General features: G+C 44.5%; 1 protein-coding gene across 1 annotated transcript in view; it reads left to right on the top strand.

Annotated features, from left to right (window-relative positions):
- Nucleotides 1-22,783, top strand: part of synj1 (synaptojanin 1) — a 78,712-nt gene that overhangs the window by 46,660 nt on the left and 9,269 nt on the right. The window contains 14 exon segments of the mRNA XM_083642587.1: nt 583-774; nt 884-968; nt 1,342-1,482; nt 2,241-2,433; nt 2,545-2,703; nt 2,841-2,997; nt 4,513-4,636; nt 8,513-8,725; nt 8,860-8,938; nt 9,324-9,489; nt 9,876-10,055; nt 11,771-11,899; nt 20,082-20,137; nt 20,247-20,436. Of these exon segments, the coding sequence (XP_083498713.1) occupies nt 583-774; nt 884-968; nt 1,342-1,482; nt 2,241-2,433; nt 2,545-2,703; nt 2,841-2,997; nt 4,513-4,636; nt 8,513-8,725; nt 8,860-8,938; nt 9,324-9,489; nt 9,876-10,055; nt 11,771-11,899; nt 20,082-20,137; nt 20,247-20,436 (2,064 nt within the window).

The following is a 22,783-nucleotide window of genomic DNA, read 5'->3' as shown; positions in this document are numbered from 1 at the left end:
CGAACCATTACCAAGGTTGATTATTTGAACGTTAGTGGTATTCCACCAAGCTATGTGTCCTTTGTATCATGCCCTATATTTTAGAGGATATTTTGCTAGTATCCCTCTTTGAATTTTATTTTGAATGTTCTCTCATTGGTTTTATTTAGGGGTGCACAGATCGATCGGCACGCAATCTGTATCGGCCGATTTTGACCTCAAATATGCGATCGGCTGATTGCCCATATTTCTTTATATAAAAAAAAGAAAAGAAATTAAATTAAAAAAAGCCCTATCACTAATCAGTCTTTCCAACGATATAAAATACAATACCAATTGGTATTATTAAAGGGGAGAAATAATCGACGGAAATAACGTTTCCAAACTTTTTTTGATGAGTTTTTTATATCGGTGATCGGTAATCGGTGATCGGTCGATGATCGGTTGGGCAGATATTTCCCATAGGCGATCGGTGGCAAAAAACGTGATCGGTGCACCCCTAGTTTTATTTAATTTGATTGTTTTTGTTTTGTTACCCTTTATTCCACCGTAACAAACATACACACACTCTATACACACTCACCCTTCTCCTGTCCTCTTCAGCCTCTCCCAGAGTATTGTTGGGAATGTGTCAGAACTACGGTAAGTACACGCGGCCCAAGCAGATCAGGGTGTGTGTTGGCACCTGGAATGTCAACGGGGGCAAGCAGTTCCGCAGCATCGCCTTCCGCAACCAGACGCTCAACGATTGGCTGTTGGATGCTCCAAAGAATGCGGGGCATCCTGACTTCCAGGGTATGTCATTTGTCTTGTTGATTAAATACATGAAGATTTCAGATCTCAGTTAAGCTTTTCACAAACTCTTTTGTGAAAATGGGCACTTCTGTCATTTCTCTCCCCACAGATACCAAAGCCAACCCCATAGATATCTTTGCCATCGGCTTTGAGGAGATGGTGGAACTGAATGCTGGCAACATTGTCAGTGCCAGGTAGGGGTGCCAGTCCTTCTGGAAGGTTATGGAAGCTAACTTTGGCATCCAGAGAAGTTCATGTTTTATTTGTATAGTAAAACAATGCCTGACACGAATCAAAATGACGGTTATATGATAATAAAACATGAATACAACGAGGGGGTGTGAAAACAGATTATACAAATGTAATTTGATTTAAAAGGTGACTCTGACTTTGTTCCTGAGAACAAAGTACCAAAGTTCAGGGCCTGATCAGATACTGTTAATACGGCACCTTCTGCAGATGTGCTTTCCTTTGTGTTGAATAGGAATAAAGACAATGCCCAAACATGTATCTTAAAAGTTAAGTTTGCACGCTCATCTGTTCTCCCTCTCTGTGCTCTCCTCTCAGCACCACTAATCAGAAACTGTGGGCTGCTGAGCTCCAGAAGAACATGTCTCGGGACAATAAGTACGTGCTGCTTGCATCAGAGCAGCTAGTGGGAGTGTGCCTGTTTGTTTTCATCCGCCCACAGCATGCCCCCTTCATCAGGTATGAAACTCTGTTCTCGCTACAATAGACACAAACTTTTACTCTAGGTTCACACACAAGTCAAGTCAAGTTTATTTGTATAGCACATTTCATACGCAGAGACAATTCAAAGTGCTTCACATAAAATGGATGACAGGAAAATAAAAGAAGAGAATAAAATGGACATTTAAAAGCATCACAACAAAACTTAAAAAAAGAGCATAAAAAGTGCATTAAGCAACAGGCGCAGCAGTTGCAAAAAGAGATAAAAACTTATAGAGGACTCATTGGGTTTGCATAATAGAATAAATAAATGTATCTATATTGAGTCCCCCGACATCATGACTAGAAACATGACTACACACACATAAAACTCAGGTCTGGGTACGGTGTCCTCTTTTCTCAAGTAAGCTCCCCTTACGCGTGCGTCCCTCCTGACGCATCACCTCATCCTCTTGTGAGTATATCCATATTACGGAACCATCCCCCCGACCTGCAGCTTTTAGCAGTAATTACAATCATCTATGTTTTAAAACCAATTGTCCACAAGAGGTGGAAATGCTTGCACAGTGTGGTTGCTGTGGCCTTCAAGAGCCAAAAATCAGGACAGCTCCTGAGCTAAGATCACATTCAAATGAACTGCTAATCATTCAGGCTTGTAGCTGCACAACTGCACCTTGGGACTGTATAGAATCTATAGTTTTTGGTAAAATCTACTAAATCTGGTTCCAGACACGTGTTTAATACGTTCAGTTTGTTGTGTTCTTCTTGTGCCACAGAGATGTCGCTGTAGATACAGTAAAAACTGGAATGGGCGGCGCGACAGGCAATAAAGGGGGCGTGGCTGTCCGCCTGCTGTTCCACAGCACCAGCATCTGCTTCCTGTGCTCCCACTTTGCTGCTGGCCAATCACAGGTGAAGGAGAGGAACGACGACTACAATGAGATCACACGCAGACTCACCTTCCCTATGGTAATAACAATAACCATGACACTGGCATTGAGCCAATTTTGTCATTTTTAAACCCATTTTTGGTGCGTCTAAATCAATCTTAACCTCTCGTATCCCCCCCGACCCCCCCAGGGTCGTCTGCTGTACTCACATGACTATGTGTTCTGGTGTGGAGACTTCAATTATCGTATCAACCTACCCAATGAAGAAGTGAAAGAGCTCATCAGACAACAGAAGTGGGATGAACTGATGGTTGGGGACCAGTTATTGGAGCAGAAGAACGCTAGCATGGTATGGCCTTAAGACACGATGCACATTTACAGCATAAGTAACACTTTGTACGGGTTCATTAATTCATGTATTCACTTTAATTATTGAACATTATTGTGCTTTCACATTGGCTCAAGATCATCATTCTCTCTCCACAGGTCTTCCGAGGTTTCATCGAAGGGGTCTTAGACTTTGCCCCCACCTACAAGTACGACCTGTTCTCAGATGACTATGACACCAGCGAGAAGTGCCGCACACCAGCCTGGACCGACCGCATACTCTGGAAGAGGAGGAAGTGGAACTTTAACAAAACCGGTGAGGGACGTGGCCTGAAAGGATATGGTGTTGATTTAACTGAGGAGAAACTGAGATGTCTTATAAACCTGAATAACATTCCTTTGCAAAAACTAAATATTTTATAGGCTTATGCATCCTTCTGTCTATGACTCCTCCAGCTCAAGAATAGTGATGATAGCGTCCGGGTAGTGTAGTGGGTAGATTCCCTGCCTACCAACACGAGGGTCGCAGGTTCGCACCCCTGTGTTACCTCCGGCTTGGTCGGGCGGGCATCCATACAAGGCACGGTTGGCTGTGTCTGCGGGTGGGAAACCCGGATTAGGGATGCGTGTCCTGGTCGCTACACCTCCTCTGGTCGGTCGGTGCGCCTGTTCGGGGGCAGAAGGGAACTGGTGGGAATAGCGTGACCCTCCCACGTGCTACGTCCTGCCGGTGAAGCCTCCCCACTGTCGGGTGAAAAGAAGTGGCTGGCAAATGCGCATGTGTCGGAGGAAGCATGCTAGTCTACGGCTCTCTCCAGATCGGCAGAGGGGATGCAGCGACCGGGGCAGCAGGTGGAAATTGGCCAAGTACAATTGGGGAGAAAATGGACCGGGGCGGTGGAAAGAAATAGCAAAAGAAAAAAAAGAATAGCAATGATATGCAGTGGCGGCTGACCAATAGAGGGTGATAGTGCGCCGTCCTCCTTGGCCACAGAGAGGGAGCCCTGCGTGAGGGCTGCCTCTGAGTAATCATACTCCAATCAGCCACAGTAAGTGGTGTTCTGTGGAGTACAGTCCCTTTAGGTGCAGGTTGAAGATCGCTCTCATTCACTTTCACTTTAGACAGCAGGTAGGCAGCTGCAGGTACGGCACGGCATTCTCTATGGGCTCTATATGGGAACGCCCCTAACATGCTTTCGTCTTACTGATGCATTGACGTGCTGTAGGAAGTCCTTCCCATGTGTTTTATACGCTTTTTAACACGTCATTTAAATGTGTCAACAAAGTGAAAGCTGGAGGCAACATGAGGGAAGTTTGATGTAGAGATCAGAGGGCTGCTGTGATTGATATGCCTGCTAATCTGTTGGCCGTATCATTCAAAAGGTAGTAGTGTGTGGACTTGCTTGATTTAGGGCTGGAGTGGACGATAATTCAATATTATTGTTTGTTGTCAGTTGGGATCATATCGCCATGATGATATGAATATATTTTAATATTGGACACATTTCTGCTGTCTAAAATTGATGATGACAAGCAGATTTGACTTCAACTGATCAAATTAGGTATGGTAGGAATATTATTTGGAAATTTAAGATTTGTTTGACATCATTACCATTCGGTTCAATGAGATGAACATTCATTTGATTATTTAACATGATTTCGCATAATGAATCATATTGTGATATATATATATATAGATAATGAGAAAGATCCTTATGATTATCATATTGATTTCAACCATATCGTCGAGCCCCTATTTTTGGTATAGCCCTCCCTGGACAAAAATGCACCAGCCGCAACTGATCATAATCTGTTTGTGCTTGTTTTGCAGCTGAGGAGATGAATGTAGTAGGAGCAGCCACTACATCTGCGGAGAGTGAGGATGATTCAGAGCACTGGAACTCTGGAACTCTGAAGTACTACGGCAAAGCTGAGCTCAAGACCTCAGACCACAGGTACCTCACCGGCCAGTGCTTTGATCTTATACTAGAAATATCGCACGCTCATTTCTAGTATGCCTCCCATGCTCCGCGTGCTCGTGGAAGCAGCTCAACTTGACCAAGTGGAACCCCCTTGTCTTATTATAAATTAGTAATGAGATGAGATAGTCTTGTTGTGCTCGCAGGAGCTGGTTTGGTTATGAAATATGATTATTAATAATTATGAATTATTAATATTCATAAATGTATTAGATTTGACAGAAAATATTGTATTCTCTGTACGATTCGGGGCACCACTGTAGTTAAGGCTACAGACCTGTCTAAAAGTCAAGTTATGACTTGTTTAGACACCAAAACAAATTGTCATATCAGTCTCATAATGATATAATGTACATTGTACAGTTAATTGAAGGTCAAAGTTCGTAAGCTTCTGTCACAGATTTCCACAGATAAAATACCTCATAAATAATAACCAAGATTCATAGCATTATGTAATAAAAAGATTTAATAAATCACAATATCAATGGACATTAACATAATGATTAAAATATCAGTTCATCACATTTACTTTTATGACTAATACTCTACCACATCTATCGCTAATAACTAATCTGAATAAACATTATATCACTGTGTGTGTGTGCGTGTGTGTGTGTGTGGGTGTGTGTGTGTGAGAGAGAGAGAGGAGGAGGGAGGAGAAGGTGGAGTGTCTTATGTCACCCCAGGATTGGCTGAGGGGCGGGCTGATCGTGTTAAGACCGCCTCCTTTTCAAAATGGCGGTTTTGCCAAAATTGAGGAAGGATTGACCTGGTCAGACAGAGGTGGCTGGGGGACGGTCTGGAACCGCCTCCTTTCCAAAATGGCGGTTCTGCCGAATTTAGGAAGGGACTGTTTAGCCTGGATCACTCTGTGTGAGTGACTAATCAAACTCTCTAATTCAGCTTAACTGTATTTTTGCGGGTGGACATTCTGAACACCTCCAGACCGTCCCAAGCTTAGCCCTTCCGGTTGAACGGGCTCAGCTGGGAAGCCGAGAGAGTGGGAGAGAGTGAGAGGGAGAGAGAGGGAGGAGAGTGGCCCGCTGATGGCCGCTAAGTTCTTCCGAACTTGGCGCTCACCAGCTTTGCCTACGACACCTTCAGGCGTCTATATCATTCACCAGTGTGCGAAACATTGTACATCAACATACATGGTAATGCATTTTAACCCCTAACTCTGCCCAGACCATTAAACCACGAACTCTCACGCGGATCCACTCGGTTAAGTGAATCGTTCCGTTGTTGGCACGGCTGTCCTGTGCGCTGTGGGTTTGGCTGCGGTGAGGAGGAGGTTCGAGGTTGGCTGAGTTGACGTCGGGGCTGACGTGCAGTCCTCTCTGTTGGTTGCAGAGCAGTGGTTGGCTGCGCTCTGTGGCTGGCACCACGGTGGGTCTTTTGCGTCCTTCGTCTGCTGTTGGTTCTGTGACTGGGGCCACGGTGTGTCTTTTCTGCAGCCGTTGGTTTGCCCTGCTGCAGTGTGGCGTTCTTCTTCTTCTCCTGCACGTGCGGTGCGCTGGGAGGGTCAGGTCAGGCGGTCTTGCCTGGAAGCTTAGTCAACAGCTGGCGTTGTGCCAGGCTGTGGCACGTCTGGAAGCGCAAGGGGGCTTTCCCCGGCGACTTATAACACTAAAACGACTTAAATTAACTGAGATTAAGTAGAACTATCTCAGTTACGCATGCTATTTCTCGTGGGACTTACGGCTGGCCTTTCAGCCGATTTCTGGTGCTGCTGTGGGCTCGGAGTCCTCTGGGCCCTGGTCAGGCCTGCAGAGCTTGGTCGCCTGCAGGGGGTGCAGAGAGCAGGGGAGGGGAGCCGGCTTCCTGGCCCCTCCAACCCTTGGTTCAGCTGCGTGCGAAAGCTTACTTGAGACTCCCAGTTAGGACTGTCTTCCAACAGTTTTGTAGGAGATCACATATTAACACGTTCACTGCCAATGACGTGTTTTTACGTCAAACTAAATCCAACGGTTGACTGCCAATGACGTGTTTTTACGTCAAAAAAATGATAATTTTTTTTTTGACCGTGGGATGTGCATCTAACCCTTTTACATCTCTTATATAATTATTGGAGCCACCGAACATGTACGGTACAACCCATTCCACCGACCCACTAAGTGGCGACAGTGCTCTCCCAGACTAGAGGAAGGCAAGCAAAAAGCATGTGTGAGGAAGCCATTCTCATGAAAATGGTTTGGCGATAAACGCTTTCGTTTTCGCGCTGATTGCTGGCGGTGCGGGATTGCAAATTTGCATAATAGATTACGGGTGGAACACACTTTGAAACACGCAGCATAAATAAGACCAGAATCGCAAAAGCTTCATCAAAGCTCTCAACACAAACCACAAGAAACGAGCGAGCCGATCCAGACTTGCACAGCGGCCGCCAGCAGACAGGCAGCAGCAGCAGAAGCAGTGAGCCTGGTGACGCGAGGTTACAGCAGCAACAGAAACGAGCTTGTGACATGCCCGCTGCAGCCAAGAAGAACACACACGGAGGGAGGAGTTTGAATGAGAGGGGTGTTTCCTGCTGTTATGGAGGAAATTACTGTTCAAAACTATTGTTTAGATGTCTGACGTCTTACTGATGCCAAAAATGAATGGTTAAAGTGACTGTTCTATCGAATTTCACAAAAAGCCGTTTATCTCAAAATAATTTTTCAGACGCTGAAACCATGCTGTATTCAACTGCTAATGCTTACATAACTACTAACTCTACAAACTAACTCTTTTAGACAGAGAAAGCACACATTCTATTAGTTCTTTTGAGATATTGTGTGTTCACAAAATCTTAGCAGAAAAGAATCCTCGGGTCTTGAAAGATGAGCCAGAATCCTCAAAAAAAAACCTCTGGCAGAACCTACCTACAGTAAAAAAAAAACGGCTGGCAGTGAATGTGTTAAAATGAGCATGCATGGTGGGCCAATCACAACGTTCGGTGAGTTGGGCTGTGCCCTCTCTGTAAGGTGAGGCAAGGGAAAAGGGGGTTTTATGGCTTGATTACCCTTAGAGATAAAACAATGGCCGGAACCCTTGGAGGCTCGGCCTCCAGCTGTGCTGGTATCTGTAGGGTGTGACCCAGCCATTTGGTTCTCTCTCCAGCAGGAATGTCAAGACAAAGAAGAGAGCCTGTTAAATCATGATATGTTCATTCATATTTCTCATGATACGGTACAGTCCATAATGTGTCGATCACAACAGTCTTATTAAACGATTTTAAACGATTTCAGACGGCCCGTCTTTTATTATCACACGAACACTTCAACACATGCATGCGGCCACAACACAAACACTCATGCTGACGGTGGCCGGTGAAATTTGTCCTCTGCATTTGACCCATCCAGGCTTGTCCTTTCCTCCAGGGGGCAGGCCAGGAGCAGTGGTCGCTTTTTCTTTCCAGTGCCCGGGGACCAACTTCAGATGTTATCGTCACTGGTCGGATGACGATCTTCTGCATGTTTTTAGTGGGGGGTTATGTACGGAGGAACCCCCTGGGGAGTACTTGTAGAACATGCAAACTCCACACAGAAAGCCCCTTTCGACGAGATAGCCCACCTGGGCAGTAGGCACTGAAGATATGGGGGGGGGGTCACAACTCCAGCGCCCACAGCGTCCCAGGCGAGAATCGAACTCAGGACCTTCTAGCTGTGAGGCGACAGCGCTACCGACTGCGCCACCGTATTATACGTCTTATTATAAATTAGTAATGAGATGAGATAGTCATCACAAAATAAACTCCCATTACTTTTCCTAAAAGAGCACATGCTCTCTTTCATTCAGGTAGTGTTTCACTTGAATCAAACATTATCACTGTCCTCATTGTCTCCTACTGTCTTCCTCCCTGTCCGTGTCCAGGCCTGTGGTGGCAATCATGGATGTGGAGATCCTGGAGGTGGACCCGGTGGAACGGCACCAGGTCTATAAGGACGTCATCGCCCTGCAGGGGCCGCCGGATGGCACCATCCTGGTGTCGCTCTGCACCGCCGGCCCTGATGACTACTTTGATGACGCTCTCATAGACGAGCTGCTGGACAAGTTTGCTGACTTCGGGGAGGTCATCCTCATCCGGTGAGCCTGCTGCTGCCCCTACACAGACACACACGTATACGGTTGGATTGCAGTGCATAAATGTCCCTGCTGTTACAGGTTTGTTGAGGAGAAGATGGTTGGATTGCAGTGCATAAATGTCCCTGTTGTTACAGGTTTGTTGAGGAGAAGATGTGGGTGACCTTCCTGGAAGGTTACTCCGCTCTGGCTGCCCTGTCTCTCAGCGCCTCCACTGTAAGTCATCATATGATATGAATTCCTTCAAAGCTATACAAAATGCTCATATAACATCATTATAAAACAGCTATGGTCTAGAAGACACTATTATACATTTTCCTGACCTCTTTTAACAGTATGAGAGTGTATAATAAAATAGTGTTAACATGAGTGATTTAAAAAAAACAATATCAACCTCTTCCTTATAAACCCTCAGTCATATAACTTGAATCACCTCTGTGATATATTGGACAATGTCACAAACCAAACAGAGAAACCATTTTTCCTGAAACAATTTTTAAATTGACTATATATACCAAGTAGTCAGTGTCTCTGTCTCTCTCTCTCTCCCTACCTCTCCCTCTCTCCTTCTTGCTCTGTCTCATTCTTGGTTGCAATGTAGGTTCTTGGTAAGGTGATTGACGTCCGTCTGAAGAGTCCAGGCTGGATCAAGAGTCTGGAAGAGGAGATGAGTGTGGAGAGGATCTGTGGAAGCATCCCCACCTCGGTCAGCTCCACCCTGCTGGCTGAGGACACAGACATGGGCGATGAGGACTTCGATATGGAAGGTGACAGACACGTGAAGGACAAGCAGGCATAATCCTCATGAATATGAATGTAATAAGTGCTGGGGTGAGTTAGGCTGGTTGAGAATAGGACGAAAGGCCTCTCAGAGTCCTACCTCTGACCGTGGCTGCTAGAAAAATATTGATTTGGAGGACTGCAGGTGAAAGTAATGGTCGTCAAATCTAAATGACGCTTTGATATTTTGTCTCACTGGTTATTATACGATATTGTTGGAAGATTAGGGAATAGGGAAAATGCCTACTGCCATGGCCTTACTCACTGCTGTGTCATTAAGGATATTGGCGAGTTTCATGAATATGGCCCATTGAATGTTATCATAGTTTTTCGGGGGATTAAAATACCAACCCTCTTCTGTCTCCTGTATCAGGCGATGTGGATGAGGAGGTGGAGGAGATTCTTCCCCAGCACCTGCAGCCTGGAGCGGGCTCAGACCTCGGGTCTTCCCCCCGAACTAGTCCATGTCCCTCTCCCACCCACGGAGAGCCTGGAGCCCCCAGCAGCAGCAGCAGGCCCGGCCGTGTGCCCCAACCCGGCCGACCGTCACAAGGTATTTCAATATGTTGTCTGAAGACACAAACGCTGAACACACAACTGTATTCAGGTGGCACAAAGCACAATGCCATGTTCCTCTCAGGTTCTTAGTCCCTGCCTACTGGAAGCTAAACTGTCGTTTTACTTTGTTTGTAATGCATGGAAGGAGGTTTAAGCCCATCACCATGCAGGAGAGAAATGCCAGGTAATGTGTGATGATTTTCTCTATGTTTGCTGTTGTGAATACTTGCAGTGTGTCTTTAGCTAGCTGTGCCTTTGCCCTCTTCTTGTAAGATGTTTTATGATACAGCATTCAAACATTTGTGCAATATCACCTTCTTTGTACTAGGGGTGTCAAAAATAATCGATTATAAGATGCATCGCGATGCAGACGTGCACGATTCTGCATCGATTCACAAATGTCAAAAATCGATTATTTAAAAAAAAAAAAAATAATAATCAAATAAAATATAATGGAAGTACATGCAGTTGTTTATTTTAATTATGGATCATAATACAATGCAATTCCAAATGCACTTTTATTTTAAAAGTAGCCACACAGTGAGAAAAAAGAAAGTGAGAAAAAAGAAATCATGTATTGGGGGGAAAAAAGTGATGCATCGATTTAAGATGCATCGAGATGCACCGCACCGATAATCGTAATCGAATCGAATCGTAGCCCTCTGAATCGTAATCGAATCGAATCGTGAGGCCAGTGAAGATTCACAGCCCTACTTTGTACACAAGCTGTACTCAAGGACCAGACTGGAGGATCATTGTGTTGAGAAGAGTTTGCCCGTGTGACTCATAGGAGAATGACACTTCATTTATTTATTTATTTATTTATTTATTTATCTATTTATTTATTTATTTATTTATTTATTTATTTATTTATTTATTTATTTATTTATTTATTTATTTATTTAACCTTTACCACAAAGTGTTTAGTCGGAAAAAAAAAAACCCCTTTTCACTCTCTTTAAAGGGCATGGTGCAGGTTGGAGAACACATTGCATTAATATGTGGAAGGGGTATATAGCAATGGGATTTGGGGGAAAAAAACTTTTTTTCAATCACACATAGCTGCGTTTAGACTACGGTAGTTTTTGTAACCAGCAGGGGGCACTGGTCCATTTCATGGAACTACCTTTTGTGATGTCACAGGGATGCAAAATAGTCACCTTTAGGTGACAGTCACATTTTTCAGCCCAAAATATGAGGATTTCTGAGTGGTTTTATGTCTGCCCTGGTATCTGTCACCTTTTTTCACTCTCCCTGACTTTGCATCCCTGTGTCAGCCCCAGCAGAACATTCTCCTCTTGTGATGTCACTCCTGTTGTTATGTCACACACCCATTTATAAAATGCCACCTTTTCCTCCATGTTTATACCGTGGGGGGGGGGGGGTCTTTGTCTTTTTGGAGTGTTTTCACTGTAATCATGAGCCCAAAATGTCAATTCAGATTTTTTTAACCTGCACCATGCTCTGTCCGTACGTACATACATTTACCCTTTACATTTTAGGCATTAGGTCATGTTCTTATCCAGAGCAAATTACAATGAATGAAAGAGTAGAATATGCTTCTGTATGAGGTGAATTTGCATGGACTCAAAGTGAATTGGACTGTGTCAGGCTTTCTGACCAAATCAAATGGTGATCATTATTTTCCCTAAGACAAACCACTCATTTTCCGTGTATAAATCTGTGCCTCTTTCGTCGCTCCCCTTCCAGGACCTCCAGTCGACTTCCAGCCTGGTGCCCCAACCTCTCAGGTCATGGAGGCCAAACGCCCGCCCCCTCCACGCCCCAACGCTCCTCCAGCCAGACCTGCACCCCCTCAGCGACCCCCGCCCCCTTCAGGTACTCTCAACCTTCTAAACGGCTTGTTAAAGGGGCCATATTATGCATTTCTTAATTTTGTATCATATATGTTGTTACAATCGGGGATAAATACCAACCCTCTTCTGCCTAACTGATGTCATACTTAAAGTCGAGCTGAACCCAAAAATGACTTTTATTTTCTTTTAGTTCAAATACCTGGGTATGCAGTGCACCTATTTAATAATGTATGCCAAAAAGAATCACAACAATCTAATTTCTTTTGTTTTTCACACTTTTTCACATCAAAAGTTCATTTTTCAAGATTTAATTGATAACAGTAATGTACAGTTTGCTGACGTCACCTAGTACTATCAAATTTCTACCCCATTTCAACCAATCATATCACGACATGCAGCTGTCAATCAAATCTTCATTTCAGGATAATTTTCTCTTCCAAATGAAGTAGAAAATGGCGCCTAGTGCCTGTCATCTGGCAGAATTCCTATCCCATAAACTAACTACTAACTTGGCCAATTGTTAGAAACATGAACAAAAAACAAAAACTATAATCTCTAAGAATGCAAAGAAATGTAACTGGCTCGTTAAAACGCACATTCCAGGGATATCGTATTTACAGCAGCGATAATGGCGCGCGCATCCGAGAGCTTGGTTGTCAGGGAGACAACCGGAGATCCAGGCCGACGTGCTGCACTCTCCGCTCTGCAACACGAAGGCAGCTGGCTGCCTGCGGCTCGCTGAGCTCCACTTCTCCCGTCAAAAGGCTCTTCCCGAGGGGAGCGCCACAACACAGTGAATCCCACTCGATTTGGAGGCGGAACACACCAGGATTGGCCAAAGCCCAATCCAGTCCCCAGAATTGTCAAATAAAATCATCGACATGATACTATGACCCGCCTCTCAACCTGTCATCTTAGACAAACTATGTTTTCAGTCTGAAACAGACTCATATGCACGTGACGAACGGGTTCAGTTCGACTTTAACTCATTGGCTGCCAGCCACTTCTGGAAAACGGATGCTCCCAGTGCCAGCCCTTTCAGAGCGTTTTCAGTGATTTCTCAAGACCCACAGAATATTGTGTGATATTACTATGTAAACACCGAACACGCCCAAAGAATGATGAGACTCTCTTGTATCATCAGCAAAAAAAAGTTTATTTATATCATTTTCCGTTCTTTAGTTATCAGCAGTAGAAGATAGGTTGGTTTCACCAAAAACAGACGTTTCAAACTAGAAGCTGAGATAATGAGCCTTTTGTGAAATGAAGCATTTCAAGCACATCACTGACTCTGAAGCTAATATTTTCTGATGTAGTGACACCTCAAAAATAATTTCCTTCAATAAAACAGCAAAAACAAAGGAATTTTGATGGCAAAATAATATTTTTTAGCTGCAACCAGCAGCGCTGGCCACTGCGTGCGCAGACCCTACACCTTCTTGCTGGTCTTGATTTACTGCTGGTGGGCATCAGGTATTCCAGCTTGTATTTGCCAATCTGTCCATCGAGCCTGCTGTCTGGGTCGGTGTTGTATGGTGCCCTGCGTGCCCCACCCCCCTCAACTGCAAACTCCTCCGTGGGAGTGTCTCTGGTGGCTCTCTGCTGCACGAATTTTCTGCTGCACATTTCAAAGTGCGCTGCACCCAGCTCTATTTTCACAGCGCTCCGCCGTTTTTGTTAGATTGTAAGATTTAACAAGCGGCTTTATTTAGGACATCTGAATAGGCTAGAACAGTGGTTCCCAACCAGTCCCCATCACAGCCAGTCTCTTTTTGAGGCCAATGCGGAAGTTGCCATACTCTCAAATGGCCAGTGGGGGGCGCAGCTTGTGTAACATCATCCCTGAACGTCCATTCAACTCTATGTGAAACGAGCCAACTTCTCTCTCGGTCTCTGTCTTAAATAAACACTTTACAAATGAGTTTATGGTCTGAAAAAACAATTTCAAGTATTTTTCATGCTCTCAAGGCTCCAGTTTTTTTAATTATAGCCCCATTTCGAGGAAAATAGGCGATATACTTCGGATATTGGGAAACAGTAATACTTCCGCCCGTTAGAGGCAGCAATGTGCCGCAAAGGCATCTAGTCTGCGGAAAGTACACGAATAAGAAAACCTAGCAAAACAAGACTAGTATGGCTAGCAGATAGCAAGTCATACTTTAGCAAATTATCAGAAAACAGCGCTACTTTATGATATTTTAATAATGTTAGTAGACACACGTAACTGTATAGATGGCATACATGTAACGTGACGCTCATAACATGGCGGACCATTTAACGTTATCTAACGGTATGTAAAGTAGCCTAACGTTAAATGGTCTGTCCATGTTATACAGTAAGCGTCATAAGGTTATATGTTAACGTGACATAACATCACAAGTTTTTGCAGACTTGAATGCTGTTGGTCGTTTGTTCAATTTGCTTTTCTGTATGGTATTGGACATTTAAAAATGATACATACTTGTCTTGAGGCATCCGCCAAGCTCAGCAATTTGTTATCCTTATTTTAAAACATACTTTATCAGATCGATATAACTCAACATAGCCTAAGGTCTTGCACGAATATGTCTACTGGTAAATTAGGCATAGATAATCTACCAAGCAACACTTGATACAAATATAGGTAACCATTTCACAGCAGTACAGCCTACCATGGTGGAAAATTAACCATTCTTTAAGTTTGAATGATATAAAAATATATGTTGCATGGTGTAGCCTTTGTTTATGTCGAATTGTTACAGATAACCATATTTCAATAAATATAAATCATTCGTTGATTTGAAGCAGTCGGTTGGTTCTCCATCTTCATTCTTCTTCCTGGTCATTTGGTCAAAGCTGGTTCACTCGACATCAAATATCTTTATATCACATCTTATTAACAACCTGCCTGCTCTGACCAGACAACTATAATGGGCTCGTTCTATGAGATTTGGGGTACATTCGGGTACATGATTTACTTTAGCACATAGCCTACACAACAAGGTTCTTTGTTGGCAATGTTTATTGACAAAAACACACTGGCAGATACATACCAAATGGCTCAAAGTAAATCTATCAAAAGTCTCAAATCTGTCAGCATTTAGCTTATGTTATTGCAATATCTTAGGTTGAACAACTGATGATCAGCAATATTCTCACAGTGAGAATATTGCTGATCATCAGTAATATGCACATGGGAATCAAAACGAAGCATTCATTTTCACAAATAATTTGACCAAGGGACAATGTGCCTCTGTTCTGTTGTGCTGTTCCTGCTCCACCATGGTACTCCGACGGCCATCCCTTGAAGAAACAAACGACACCATGTTATATTAATTACCGTACTATAAGATAACGCCACCAAATTTCAGTTAAAGTAGGCTATAACGGTGCTCAAACGTTAGCACACGATGCTAATCGAGCTAGCGTTAGCTTACAAACATGAGCATCACTCAAACAGTCCAACGAGTCCAACATAGCAGAGCACCAAGTGCGCGACCAAATCCACCTCAGTTATCAATTTTAGAGTTTGCCCAGAGATAAGTATAATAGCAGTTTACCTTGTGGAGGCTTAGCAGCAGCTAGCAGGCTGGAGACTCACACCAGCTACTCAGGCACAATGCACCAGGATCACACCACACCATGGTCTCTTGGCCAGGCCCCGGACAAGACGGTGGTCGGCTGGCTGGACTCCTACTCGCCCATACCTTCGGACTAAAAGTTATTATATTTGTTGTCCTGGACCATTTCACCACTGCAACCAGCCAGCCAGCGAGCAAGCTAGCAAACAGAAGCGAACAACAAGATGGCAGTCGTTCAAGCCTGTGAGACAAATTCGGAAACTCCCCCGGCAGCCGCTAGGGGCAGCCGCCCCCTCCTCCTTCTTCTTCTTCTACTAGTGTTTTAACAGCCCTCTCTCCCCGTACTTCCGTGTAAAGTTAATCCATTCAACCAATCAACGATGAGCAGGAAGCGGGAGATTCAAGCCTCATTTTCTGCTATCAAAACCCAATGGGTGACGTCACGCTGACATTGTCCAGATTATTATTATACAGTCAATGTTCCCAACCTACGGTACGCGTACCGTAAGTGGTACTTGCGCCCCCTGCTGGTGGTACTTGGAAGGCTCTGTGAATTTTTTTTTTTTTTTTTTTTTTTAGTTTTTGTGCAAAATCCATGGTGGTCATTAGTAGTAGTTTTCAAACATGTGAAAGTGAAATAATAATAATTATTATTAATATTATTGGCAGTGTTTCTCAAGGTAGGTGGTACTTGCGCCCCCCCCTGCTGGTGGTACTTGATCCCTGGAATCCCAATGTTTAAATTATGAAATAAACCCAACTTTAAAATCAATTGTAAAACATGTTTATCTATCAAAATAATACTATGAATGAAAATAAACTTGTGATCATTGAAATTGAGGTTTATTTTGTTGTCTTGAGATTTAAAAACAAATATTTGTTTCTGATGGACACTATACCTGTTGCGCATGCACAATTACCTGCCCGCCCCGCATGGTTACACAAGTGGTGAACAAAGACGAGGAGGGATGCTAAAGTGGATCAAAACGGGAGGGAATCGTAATCGTAAAAGAGCTGTAGTAGAGGAGAGCAGCACCGATGAAGCACAAGGAGGTGAAGACAGCAGTCAACCCAGCACAAGTGCAGCTGCTGCAGGTTGCACATAGGCTACAGGTTGGAATAAATTTGCCTCCTGCGTGAACTGTGCATAGCTGAATAGACTGTATTTTAACGTCGGTCATATGGTGGTACTTGGAGAGCCAACTACTTTCTCAGGTGGTACTTGGTGTAAAAAGGTTGGGAACCACTGGGCTAGAATAAAGAATCCCCCCAAAAGGAAGATCTCATTTCCGGTGGTTAATTGGGATCAATCCGTAACTTTGACTGGCCTTCAACTTGGCATCTTACAGCAACTGACGGCTGGCGCTTCCAAACTTGCCTTCAGCCTTGGTGACTTAGTGACTTAACTTGGTGCTTCCAGACTTGGATGACTTAGGGGAGGGGTTTATATTGGAGGTTTACTGGTACACAGCAGGCCATGCTTGACTCTTTCTATTGTACAAGCACAGTTTACTGGTACACAGCAGTCCATGCTTGACTCTTTCTACTGTACAAGCACAGTTTACTGGTACACAGCAGTCCATGCTTGACTCTTTCTACAAGTATTTCTTGCCTTGTATTTTTGTCCTTGCTCTCTGCTCTCTGGTATTTCTGTAAACACTGTGTTGTGATTTGTGCTCCCGAACATTGTTGGGAAGACACTATGCTCATTTGACACTATTTGGATGAGCCCTGTGCTGTGGGTGGAGCTTGTGGGTACAGTAGCCCTGTGCTGTGGGTGGACCTTGTGGGTGGAGCCCTGTGCTGTGGGTGGAGCTTGTGGGTGTAGATATTGACTGTCAGCTATTGATTTTGACAATTTTATTTTTTATTTTTTTTTGCTGATAATTTATAACTGTTGCTGCAGCCAGTCCCCCTATAGACTCAGCCCTCAGTCTTAATCCGTTTCACTCCTGTAAGACTGAGAATATTACTATTTAAATCTTTGCATAACGTTAGGTGGCGCTGTTGGAAGCCTTGCATCGGAGAACCAATCATGAGTGTTGTGGGCGGGCCTGCTTTCTGGGGGCAGATCTCATGCAGAACCGGTGTCTCGCAAAACATCGTCGCATTTGCGGAGAAACATATTAATCACGTAGAAACAAACATAACCTGTTAATAGGACGTGTTTCATCCGGCCCCGGCGGCTAGAGGTCTTTCCCCCAGCGATAAACCCGACTCCCGAGGCTAACGTTACAGAGCCTGCTGGCTGCTGATGACTTCACACAAGTTCACAGTATCAAGCGGACCACTTCCGGGTAGGAAAAATGATTGTAAAATAAACCACAGCTATACATTTTGTTTGGAGCATATCAGCTTCATGCTCTGTGTTAGGACTATGATAAATGGCATTGCCGCTACCAAATAAAATTCTAATAATAAATGTAGGCGTGTCTGCTGCCGGCGGTTCTCGCTGGGCTCGGACAGACAGTTTCTGACAGTGAAATTCCCAGACGTTTGGTGGCACAGCTCACCAAACGTCTGGGAGCCGAGACTAGTCCCCCTATGACCCCCTCACATGATCACCCGCTGTGCCATTTGTTTTCTTATGTGGAGAGCATAAGAAAACGCCCCACTATGGGGCAACGCTACGCTATCTCGCTAGTTAAGTACATACATAAGTGCCTGCGTAGCAAGCAGACGGCGGTATTTGACAAGTTAGCAGCTAAATCATAGATTACTGAAAGATATTCCATATTACATATTTCAGACTGAAATGCTATAACAGAAGTGGAGTATTGGCCAGAATGACATGAACATTTGGACACTTATTCAGCGGGTATCTTGCATGTTGCGTTCAGGTGCACTGCAATTCCATCGCGGGCCACACAGGGGGCGCCCGCGGGCCGCAAGTTGAGTATCACTGCGTTACGGTAATGTGGTCTGGTTTAATGTGGTCTGGAGGTTTAATGTGGTCTGGTTTAATGTGGTCTGGATTCCTTTGTGCTGCAAAGGACCAAAAAGCCCTGCTCTTGGCCGGCCAGATGCTCCTGCAGGTGAGTACCAGAAAAGCTTGAAGTAGCCTCATCATTGGTCATTACTCATCATTACTCATCATTACTGTACCGACGAAGATACATATATTTGTAGTTAATGCTGTCAGTAATGTATGAAGATGTGAAGTACGTCTCTTAAGGTCCTTGCACATAGAGTCCGTTTTTTCGTCCGAAATCGACGCACGAAAAAAATAAAAATACGACCTCATTTGTGTCAATCATCATTGACACACCGAGTCCGACAATTACGTCCGTCATTTAAGTTTTCGGACGAGGTTCGATTTTCTGCGTTTTTCCGCATCCATGAAATCGTTTTGACAGGTGTTTGACCACCCAGAGCTGCCGTAGTGTTGCTATTCACAATGAAAAATGGCGTCTGAGAAGTTAATTCAGTTTGTCTCCCAGCACAAAGCATTTTATGGCAAAGCAGGAATACAGAGATTCGGAATTAAAAGACAGAATGTGCCGGGTGATTGCAGACCAGCTTGGAATGCGGGACGCGGTGTGTGTGTGTGTGTGTGTGTGTGTGTGTGTGTGTGTGTGTGTGTATGGGGAAGGGGGGGTGGAGGAGAGAGACAGAGAGCCACACAGACACACTGCCAGTTGTGGATCAATAGGATCGCGGTAGTTTTCTTTTCGTTGCGAATCTTCGCAACGAATATTGGATAATTAACGCATCGGACTCAGTGGGCAAGGTATCTGTGCGTGACGTTTTTTTCCCGGATGACGGATTAAAAAAACGCAGCGAACAATTCGGACTCTGTGTGCAAGGACCTTTAGTCTGGGGCAATCTGTTTCTGTGTGTTTTGTATGGGGAGTGATGTTGGGCAGGAGAGGGTGAGGTTATCCCTCCCTTTCATCTGCATAGTAGTCCTGGGGTTAGTTTACCACCTGACTGACCGCCTGGCTGTCCCACAGTGCTGGATAGGCTCTGGTTGCGTAACCTATCAGTGACTTGGCCTGTCTTCACCTGGCTCAGTTGTGGAGTGTGTGTCTGTGTGTGGTTAGTTGAATCCCTCTATCACTCTGTGTGTGTGTGTGGGTGTGTGTGTGTGTGTGTGCGTGCGTGCGTGTGTGTGTGTGTGTGTGTGTGGACTTACCGGGTTGACTTACATTTGGTGAGCGCACACAGTGAATTTAATACACCGAGGCAGTAATCAAAGTGGCGTGGGAACATGTTCCCATGCTCTGAGAGGGGCTAGGCCAGAGAATAGGTGAGTGCATGCAGGCTGTGTGGTAAGAACAAGGCCCTGCCTCTCTCCCAGACCTGGAATTGCTGAGTCATTAAGAATGGAGTCAGCCATAGGGGATCTATTCTGTGATGGGTGTGTGTCTGCACATAGGCAGACAGTAGAGGTGGGGCGAGTGTAGTGTAGGTTTGCATTTGTATTTAATTAATTATTGTCATTGTAAACATTATTCTGCCATACCCCCTACTTTTCTTTCTCTCTAAAACTCCCCATTTCCCTCTCCGCCCTCCTGCCATTCCTCACATCTCTCCCTAGGGGGCAACACACCACATGTTGAGAAATGCTGGGGGTGTCAGAGATTTCTCATTGCCGACTGTAACTGGTTGTGCTGTTGGTTAATCCTAAAATCTCTGTTCCAGGTCGAGGCCAGGCAGCAGCAGCAGGAGGTCCTGCACCAGGAGGCTTTCCCAGACCAGTGAGTTTCTGATCATCTTGACTGGCTGACATATGAGGAGCACTGCTTGCTCCCTCTGCTGATTTGACCTAAGTCACTAATCTCTCCCTACTCCCCCTTCTTCCTACAGAACATCCCTCCTCGTGCTGGAGTGATCAGTATGCCCCCCCAGTCTCGTCCGCTGCCTCCCTCCCACCCTGGAGCACCCAGGCCCATGCCAGAGGTGCATCCTGGGGCCCCTCGACCCATGCCAGACACCCACCCTGGAGCGCCCCGGCCTGTGCCCAGCGCTCCAGTCAAACCTGCTGACCTGCCTCTGGGTGAGCAAAATGTGCACAAAGACACACAAAGCTGACATTAGAACTAGGGCTGGGTAAAAAGAGAGATTTGATCATTTTATATATATATATATATATATATATATATATATATATATATATATATATATATATATCAGGGCTGTGAATCTTCACTGGCCTCACTTAGAAAGTGCTTTAAAATCTGAAGTCATAAATTTAAACAAACGATTCAGCGATTATCTGTCAATGATTCGATTCGATGCATCGCGACATGTCCGCATCACGATACATCGATTAAACAATACATTTTGTGTGTGTGTGTGTGTGTGTGTCTATTATGTGTGTATATTTAAGCAATAGATCACGACAGGCCTTGGTATACTATATGCTCATTATACCACACCTAAGGGTCATGCTTCAAAACAGCCTTAGCTGTGCTATAATGAGCATATATCACAGCCTGAAGTTAGCTATAGCTTTTATAAAACGGTAAACAAATATGGCAACATGAAAGGAATAAACAACTCCAATTTAAATGGCTGTTATTCAGAAATCATACTCTTGGATCCCTGCACAGAGCCGACGCAGTTGCTGAACAATGTCAGATAGCAACACAGGCTCGGTGACAAACAAACAGCGAACGTTAGTTTGGTGTGTTCTATGTTGTTTACTTCTATGTGTGAGTAACAGGAAGCCTTGTGGAAGGTAGCCTGTAGGCTGCTGGGGGCGGGTTGTTATGGTTGCTTAATTCCTAGACTCTAGGAAGTGGTGGGCAACATATTTCTTCCATAGGGTCACACTGACTTACATCAAGTAAGTGAAGGGCCACACTGACTTGCATCAAGTAAGGGAAGGGCCACACATTGGACATCATGCATGCAAACACTCCTGATTTTCAGTTTTCAGATGTGTGTGAGAGCTACAGAGTTGACATCTATGGTTGACATGTTGCCACGCTAAATAAATTGATTTGATCATAGTTCATAGTTTGTCTCACGTTGCTTCTTTTTATGCCTCCGCCGGCGATAGCCAGGCCGGAGGCATTATGGATCCGGGTTGTCCGTCCGTACGGCCGTCCGTCCGTACGAGGTTCGTTAACGCGATATCTGAGGAACGCCTGGACGGAATTTCATCAAATTTGCCTCAAACATCGACTTACACTCAAGGATGATCTGATTACATTTTGGTGGTCAAAGGTCAAAGTTCAAGGTCAGTGTGACCTCTCGAACGCCATTTTCAAGCTTGTTAACGCGATATCTCAGGAATGCCTTGACGGAATTTAATCAAACTTGTCTCAAACATCGACTTGGACTCAAGGATGAACTGATTAGATTTTGGTGGTCAAAGGTCAAAGGTCAAGGTCACTGTGACCTCTCGAACGCCATTTTCAAGCTTGTTAACGCGATATCTCAGGACTGCCTTGACGGAATTTAATCAAACTTGTCTCAAACATCGACTTGGACTCAAGGATGAACTGATTAGATTTTGGTGGTCAAAGATCAAAGGTCAAGGTCACTGTGACCTCTCAAACGCCATTTTCCAGCTTGTTAACGCGATATCTCATGAATACCTTGACGGAATTTCATCAAATTTGCCTTAAACATCTACTTAGACTCAAGGATGAACTGATTACATTTTGGTGGTCAAAAGTCAAAGGTCAAGGTCACTGTGACCTCTCAAACGCCATTTTCAAGCTTGTTAACGTGATATCTCAGGAATGCCTTGACGGAATTTAATCAAACTTGTCTCAAACATCGACTTGGACTCAAGGATGAACTTATTAGATTTTGGTGGTCAAAGGTCAAGGTGAGCTCTCAAACGCCATTTTCAAGCTTGTTAACGCGATATCTCAGGAATGCCTTGACGGAATTTAATCAAACTTGTCTCAAACATCGACTTGGACTCAAGGATGAACTGATTACATTTTGGTGGTCAAAGTTCAAGCTCACTGTGACCTCTCACACACCCAATTTCCAAGCTCTGTAACGCAACATCACAGGAGCGCCTTGACGGAATCTCTTCCAATTTGCCTCAAATGGCGATTTGGACTCCAGAATGAACTAATGCGGAGGCATAAGTCCGCGTTGCGGTCGTTCTAGTTTAATGTAACGACAGTTAGCTAGCTAACTTTGGCTAATGCTTATGCTAACGTTAGTTAACGCTAATGTTTCCATTTGGGTAGGCAGCTAGCGAACGTTGTTAGCTAGCAAATGGCTAACTAGCTGTCATATGTTGATGACATCACTAGCAGGAGACGACAGTAAACACTACCACAAGGCACTCTGGCTATTGTGGTGCGGAGCTCCCGTTTGCGAGGCTAGCTAGCTGCCATTTGTTTTCTCTGTTTTCTCATAACTGTGGTATATTA

This window comes from Poromitra crassiceps, assembly GCF_964638095.1.
Source record: "Poromitra crassiceps genome assembly, chromosome: 1".
Lineage (NCBI taxonomy): Eukaryota > Metazoa > Chordata > Actinopteri > Beryciformes > Melamphaidae > Poromitra > Poromitra crassiceps.
The sequence above is the reverse complement of the archived record's forward strand: the minus strand, read 5'-3'. Positions and strand labels throughout refer to the sequence as shown.